This window comes from Montipora capricornis, chromosome 2 (genome assembly GCF_036669925.1).
Source record: "Montipora capricornis isolate CH-2021 chromosome 2, ASM3666992v2, whole genome shotgun sequence".
Classification (NCBI taxonomy): domain Eukaryota; kingdom Metazoa; phylum Cnidaria; class Anthozoa; order Scleractinia; family Acroporidae; genus Montipora; species Montipora capricornis.
In genome coordinates, this window is record NC_090884.1 from 4,993,408 (window position 1) to 5,000,907 (window position 7,500).

The following is a 7,500-nucleotide window of genomic DNA, read 5'->3' on the forward strand; positions in this document are numbered from 1 at the left end:
TCAGCGAGGGACAGTAGACACACTGATGGCCGTGTCCATCTTAAAGCTTTGTTCGATCAATGGCTTCCACTGTCCAGTTCCTTGCTGGCCATGGTTATCGACAAACTTCCCAGCCCAATGGAAGTTCACAGCGAGCGAGTGGAAAAGCTGATGTGCAGCGGCCTCAGGACATTTGATTCGTTGCCTACCAAGACACAAAGCTTGAAGAAGGGTGTGTTTGAGTGGTGCTAATTAGATGATATGATGGCAACTTGTATGTTACTTGGGTGTGACCACATTTTAGGTGATAGTGGAAGGCCTCCCCACCAAACTGGCTTACAAAACTAGATATTTTCCTCTATCATTCCACTGACACGTATTTCAACTTCTGCAGACAACCAGACGTAGTTTGATGCTTTTCTGGTTTGAAGAAAGTTGAAAGTAGGTTAAAGTGCTACTATGACCCAAAAAATCATTTCTCTTTCTTTGGATTTCGAAACTATGGCGTCCTTCCTTTTGTCAGAACTGGCCGGCCAGACTCGTCTGTGTGGAAAGAAAATGCAACAATTCAAAGGAACCTTTGCCTTGATAATCCTTTGCATTCTTCTCGAGGACTATATTTCATCCTCGAAGTGTGTTAATTTGAAGGCATTGTAGCGCCTTCCAAATGCCCGCTCTGGCCGGTCAGTTCTGTCAAATCGGAAGTGTCCTATGTTAACTAAACACGAAGTCACTCACGGTTTAATTAAGCCTTGATTTAGAAAAGCTTCCTGTTTGTTTTTTTGCTGGAATTATCTTATTTAACGGTCCGCCATTACTTCCTTTAAAATCTTGAGAGGGCTGGGTCGAGGAGAAAATGACATCAAAGACTCGCTAGTGTAAGAATGCATGCAATTCGAGTGTACGCGGTTGAATTAAGATGCAGCACGGGAGTTTCGGGCTTTCGGACTTTTAAACTCGTGTTTTGTTTATATAATAAGCTGCAAAAGAAAGTGTTTTTTTTATCCTGGCAAGAAAAGACCCAATTGTTCGACACTCTGTTTGGTGTCTTCCTCAGGGGTGGTCCAAAGTTATCACGAGAGTCCTTCTGCATGTATTAATTAGCGAAAAAAGGAAAAGGGCACGCCCATTAAAAGAAAGGGACGCTAGTCACTATTAATTAATGGACATTTTGTCATCTCAAATGTTCTTTCAGTGTGATTTTGTTTGTTTTTCTCGCAGATTTTCTCGCCTGTTCTTCCTCTGATGATGATCCAATTATCGTGTTTGTTTCTAAAATGTTTGCCGTTGACGAAAGTGCCCTTCCAAAACATCGAAAAAGGTAGAAGTCATTTGTTGATAGTCGAATAGACTAAAGCGCCACAACCACCCTCCTTTTGTCATACGTAACATGCACAACATTTTCCTGACGCTTGTTTGAAAACCAGGTCTTCTTCGACTGCGGTGTGATTCTGGCTTCAACTTCCCCATCCTCGCTGTTGTCATCATCATCATCTGTTAGAGCTATCTCCACTCTTCACGATCATCCATTTGTGGATCAAATTCCGCTATAGTTGTACCATTTTCTGATGAATTTGATTGACATAAGTCATCGCCAGTCTTCTGTCCGTGCCTTGAATCATGGAGAGAGTCTCGACTGGGGTGCAGGGATGGCGCTTTGGTGAGAGCACTCGCCTCCTACCAATGTGGCCAGGGTTCGATTCCCAGATCCGGCGTCATATGTGGATTGAGTTTGTTGGTTCTCTACTCTGCTCCGAGAGGTTTTCTCCGGGTACTCCGGTTTCCCCTTTCCTCAGAAACCAAAATTTGACTTGATTTGTGCTAATTGTTAATTTCAGTTTACAGTGTCTCCAATTAGCGCTCCAGCGCTAGAACGATTAAACACTTAGGGTAAATAAAGTTCATTTCCTTTCCTTTCCTTTCATCATAGACCAAGTCACTGAATACACAGATGCAGCCCCAATAGCGGACTTTCAATATGTTCAAATTCAGTCCTAAACAAAAGGCACCATCTCGAGGCTCTGAGGAATAAACTCATACCAATCCTTATATTTATTCCCCAGAGCCTCGAGATGATGCCTTTTGTTTGGACTGTATTTTGATATATCGAAAGTGGGCTATTTGATATCCAACACAAAGTGTCCCGTTATGTCGAAGCATCTCCTACCTCTTTCCAACATTAAAGCAGGAAGTGTTAGTTGGACGTTGTTTTTAGGTTAGGATAAATATAATGCACTGGCTTCTCCATACTTGAGTATAGCGGACACTTTGTGACGTGTTAATTGTCCGTAATTTACAGACAAGAGAGATGTTAAAGGTAAGGAAAAGAGTCAGAGGACACTTTGTGATCCTAACAAGAAGCGTCTTACATTAAACTACGCTCCTTTCTGGACATATCTGTATTCAAGACCAGCAAAAATGACCTATTGTAGATTTGAAATACCTAGATCCTCTGTGGTAGAACACTATCTCACTGTTCTCTATTTTTGCAGGCCTTTGACACAAGAGGAAATTGCTGCTCGGCGCGAGCATGCCAGACAAAGACACGCTGAGATGCTGGCCAGCAATTCCGGTCTTGAAAATGGAACGCCGCTTATCCTGGAACCTGCTCCAATAGAGAATAACGAAAGTGAAAACAGCGACAACCGAGGAAAGCTAACCAAGGCTAAGGAAATCCCCAAGAGTCGCATGTTAGCATTTGCACGAGTCTACAGTGGGACCGTAAAGAAGGGTCAGCAGTTGTACGTGCTGGGCCCTAAACATGACCCACGAGAGACACCCTTTCCAGAAGTGGCACCTTTGAATACCCAGGATCCATCGCTTCTTATAAACAGGTATAAAGTTAACCGCCAAATTTTGTAGCTTAAATTTTCTTCCCACAATCCATAGTCACGGTTAGGTATTTGTTGCCATATTTTGCTAATTTTCAACTGACCTCGCTAACATGGACAAACGACTGAAGATTTTATGTGTCAGAATGAAGCTAGTTAGTTTAATTGGGAAAACGTCAAAACAATAAATTTATTGAATGCCATTAGTTTTTCAATTCGAGGGCTATATTAAAAAAACAAGTTTTGAAACGCTTGATTAGTTGAAAAATTCTCATAGAACAGTTTTTTTCCAAGGGTACGGAGGCTTAAAACCAATTGTGACTTCCTCTAGTTTTCCCGCCTTTTCCCGGGCCTTTGCGTCGTGATTGGATCCCTTGATTGCATTCGGTTGTTCTCATTGGTTGAGCAAGTACGACGAAGAAACGCTCTTATCCCAGCTATCAGTAGAGCGGTTTTCAAATGAGTGTCGTAAAACCAAAACCAAAGTAATTACTTTGGCCAATCAAGAAAGACGGAGACAATCCAGTAAACCAATCAAAACTCGAAAGTAATTACACGTAGCCGACACAAAGCGCGGGAAAATGTGCTCTCGCGAGCCACAAGTGGTTTTGCTTTCACTTCTGATTGGTTGAAGAAATTGCGCGAGAACTTTGAACCAATCACTGAGTGAAGTAATCATAAACCAAAGTGATTATCTAATTACTTTCGACACTCGATTGAAAACCGCTCTATGTACTTTTTCTCTCGATTTCTCCAAAGCAGTATTAAAGATGACATAAGCGACGGCCTATCCACAGCCAAGTCAGTAGACCGAGGCACTAACCAACACGTAGCTTCTTTCGTCGTACAAGATCTCTACTTACTCATGGGCCGAGAACTTGAAAACCTCGACTCCGTTCCGGCGGGGAATGTCCTGGGGATAGGTGGCCTTGAAAGTCACGTGCTCAAATCTGCTACAATCTCCAGCACTGTTGCGTGTCCTCCATTCACCGCACTTCCCATGGAGGCCCGGCCAATCGTTCGTTTGGCTGTAGAGCCAGTCCACCCGGCTGACATGCCTGCGTTGATTAGGGGACTGAGGCTACTCAATCAGGCTGATCCGTGTGTTGAAACCTTCGTCCAAGAAACTGGTACGTTGATGAAGTTAAGATGAAATATTGGAATATCCTTTGTTTAAAGTTTGAATATCACTTCTCTTTTTTTGGCTAACTCGATGGCTGTCTCAGATTAGGTGGTCACACAAATCATACTTAACGAATAGCCCATGAGGCGAAGCCGAATGGGATATTGACCCGTGGCCCTTGAGGGCGAAGGGTCTAACAAAAAAGGCCAAGTTGGCAAATGCAAGTTGAAGAAATATTTATTTGGGAATAAGACGAAAGAAAGCGTCACGCTTTTCAGGATTTGCATTAGTCCACTAGTTAGGTGATACTAAATCCCACTATTAAGTTTGTTTTAGGGTGGTTTCATTTTTCTACAACCATTACAATTCAGTTCGTTTTCTTTTTGTATTCAAATGTTGCAGTTTGGAATTTAGTTTTCATAAGTTGTAATTTCTATTCGAAACTTGTACATTCGCAGACAGAGGTCCTTGAGAAAATACGAATTTCTGCCTTTTTTCATCTTGTTGGAAGTAAACCGAAAATATCCAGTTTCCCTCTCGTATGTGAGAAAGATTAAGTGGTAGGGCAACGTCATAGGCATTTTTGTGAGTATTCCGTTATTTCCTCCCTCTTTCCCAGACCAGCATTGCCGCGTTGGATGTCGCGAGTGTCATGCGAGGGAACGTGCAAGAGCGTGAGAAAAATAATCCCCCTTTTCTCTTCCATAGCAAAAGACCTTAACCGTGTGAAAAAAAACGGTCAACAAAGTTAACTGTGATAAACGTGATTAACTCGCGATGAACTATGCTTTAGAGGTCGACTTTATTTTTAACCTGCCACCGCTGCTTTCGCGAAAAATCCAACGTACATTTACCAGGGCAAAGTTGAATAAAATTGCCAGAATCAAAAGTATGTTTGCCAAAGTTAAATTCTCATCACTGTGGAAAGTTTGTTCGAGTGTGACCTGAACCAATATCAGTAGAGCGCACGCTCAAATCCGCTGGTTGCGTGAACGGTTTTAAGCTTAAGTTTAATGACAGTTTGCTAACCAAAATCATGGATGGCAGGATGGTTGTACCCTCCACACAACAAAACAAAAATGCGCTACTCGCAAGAGACACTAACCACAAGGAAGTTTAAATAACATTTGAGCGTAGATGGTTGAGGAATGATGTTTTCAAGGAAAGTAAACGAAAGGAAAATGGGTGGAAGTCATAACATACGAAGGCAAGGAGTTCGAGTCACCGGTTGATTTTCATTTTACGAATTCCCATTCCTTTTAGGTGAACATGTGATTGTCGGTGCAGGCGAAGTCCATCTGCAGCGCTGCATTGACGATTTGGAGCAGCGCTTCGCCGGTATCAAGTTGAATGTATCAGCACCTATTGTTCCATTCAGAGAAACTATCGTACGTCCTCCTACGGTGGACAGGGTCAACGAGGCCATTGTCGGCGAAACAAGCTCAGTGCAAGCCAAACAGATCGACACAGAGGAGGGAAGCGACGGGAACAAAAATGTCCTTGACAAAGAGAAAGGTCTCATTGAAATCAAAACAGCAAACAGACTGTGTACTTTGCACATGAGAGCTACTCCGCTTCCGGCGGAAGTGGCAGGGTTACTCGAAAACAAAAGCGATTTGATCAAAGTTTTGGTAACGGTGTCGTCCGCCTCAAGCGTCGCTGAAAGGAAACAGTTGGCTTCTGAAGTAAAGGCGTCAACGAGGGAAGCGTTGAAATTTTTTTATCAAGATCTATGTACCGCTTTTAAAGAGGCGGGAAGCGTATGGCATGGAGCGGCGGATGATATCTGGTCGTTCGGTCCGCGTAGGATTGGAAGCAATGTGCTGTTGAACAGGATTCCGGGATATAGACGGGCCTCTGTGTGGCAAAATTTGGGGATAGCAGGTAAAGTACACGGTCTTCGTTGTTTTCAGCGGAACTAAAAATTGGATGCGAAGAATCAAAACTGTTATGAACAGATGATCGATGGTAATAATGATGTTGACGACGCGAAGGTGTAAGGACTTATATTTGTATATTTGTGCCCCATTTTGTTACATGACGAGCTGCTGCAGTCTGCAGAATGAACTTTTCAGGTTTGATAAATGAAATATGTAAGAGGAGCACGTCACCCCGCACAGAATGAAATAGTAAAGTAAGTAAAGTCAATTTATTTACCGTCGGTAGTTCCTTCAGTTACGAAACTGCTATCAATGGAAGCCGACGGTGCGCACTTAACCCCCCTCCCTCTGTCAGTTCTCCCTTTTACGGGTATAAAACTAGACCCTTCTCATTACACTCTAATCAGTTAAGTCTGTTGAAATAATTATAAAGTGCTACACGGCCAACGTTAGTAAAAACGTAACCCTTCCTTGTACTTGTACATGTTCATTGCCGTGACTTGTAGCTCAGTCGGTAGTGCAGCGGTGATCTTACCCGAAGGTCGTGGGTTCAATTCCCACCCTGGTCAGAGTTTTTCTCTGTCCTTGTGTGGGCCCATTTCCATTAGTAGGGCTAACGCTCACATCGTTCATATATGGGGTACAAAACTAGCACTTCTTATTACACTCTAATCAGTCCTATGTAAAGCTATAGCTACACTCATCAGAGGAAAGTCCAAACAGACGTTGAAGTCATCGAGAATCGAACCGGGGACCCCTCTTGCTCCGAAAGCCGCGCCCTAATCAACTGAGCCACGCCAGAAAGATGCGCGGGGATTGTCACCTCTCAGTTTTGCTATTCATAGATACATGCAAGTGCTACACTCCACTTTCTATCCAGAAGAGCAAGCAGTTAGATGCACGTCGATCTCAATTACCGTCAGGACGTGGGATGTATACTTCCAGATGTGTCCAGCAACGCCCCAAATTAGATGCACGCGGATTCAGCATCACTCGGGTCTCGAAATACAGACAATAGGGAACTTAAAGGGACACAGTCAGCTGGTGCGCATGTGCATTAGATACCATTTCTCATCTAATTTGCATATCAGAACAACACGGGCGCATCCCGTCGGCAAATCCTCAAACATCTTGAATCGAAGTAAATGCACGTCTTCATTGTTATCGTGGAGTGTAATTCATAGCAGAGCATTAATTTTCTTTAATATGTTTCGAGTAAAATATCAAAGATCAAATGAACCAAAAAGCACGATTGACGCAGATTTTGTCGATGTCTACGACGCGTAATTTTGATTTCGGGTTGAGGTAACCTCTTTTCAAAAGTAACAAAACTAGTGTCCAGGCCAGCGCGGTCTCAAAGCTGACTGTGTCCCTTTAAACAACAACAACGGCGACGGCAACGAAAACGTCATCTCAAAATATAAATTCGCGTAGTTTTAATCGCTACGTGACTATTTCAAGAAAGGTAGCACTAACCCTGACACTTGCCTAATTGTTTAGCAAATTTGGCTGTGCATCTGCTTGCTTGGATTTCTGGCCATACGCAGAAAGAAATTGCATTAAAAGACGTTAAGTGTAGAAGTTCATCTAATCTTCTTTTAATTATTTATTCTTTCTTTACTACAGGGGGTACAAACCATTTGCAATCGGAGGCAAGTTACCGTGATTATGATAATAGTATAGTTAG

The 7,500-nt window shown here is 42.8% G+C and overlaps 1 protein-coding gene across 2 annotated transcripts in view; it reads left to right on the forward strand.

Annotated features, from left to right (window-relative positions):
- Window positions 1-7,500, forward strand: part of LOC138038559 (elongation factor-like GTPase 1) — a 26,835-nt gene that overhangs the window by 7,935 nt on the left and 11,400 nt on the right. Inside the window, exons 9-14 of one of the 2 annotated variants that reach the window (XM_068884503.1) lie at window positions 1-211; window positions 1,201-1,300; window positions 2,472-2,813; window positions 3,570-3,940; window positions 5,197-5,817; window positions 7,440-7,500. The exon at window positions 1-211 is cut by the window's left edge and continues 49 nt beyond it; the exon at window positions 7,440-7,500 is cut by the window's right edge and continues 673 nt beyond it. In XM_068884503.1, coding sequence (XP_068740604.1) covers window positions 1-211; window positions 1,201-1,300; window positions 2,472-2,813; window positions 3,570-3,940; window positions 5,197-5,817; window positions 7,440-7,500 — 1,706 coding nt within the window. The remainder of the gene's footprint in view (window positions 212-1,200; window positions 1,301-2,471; window positions 2,814-3,569; window positions 3,941-5,196; window positions 5,818-7,439) is intronic. The other variant, XM_068884504.1, reaches the window with a different exon arrangement.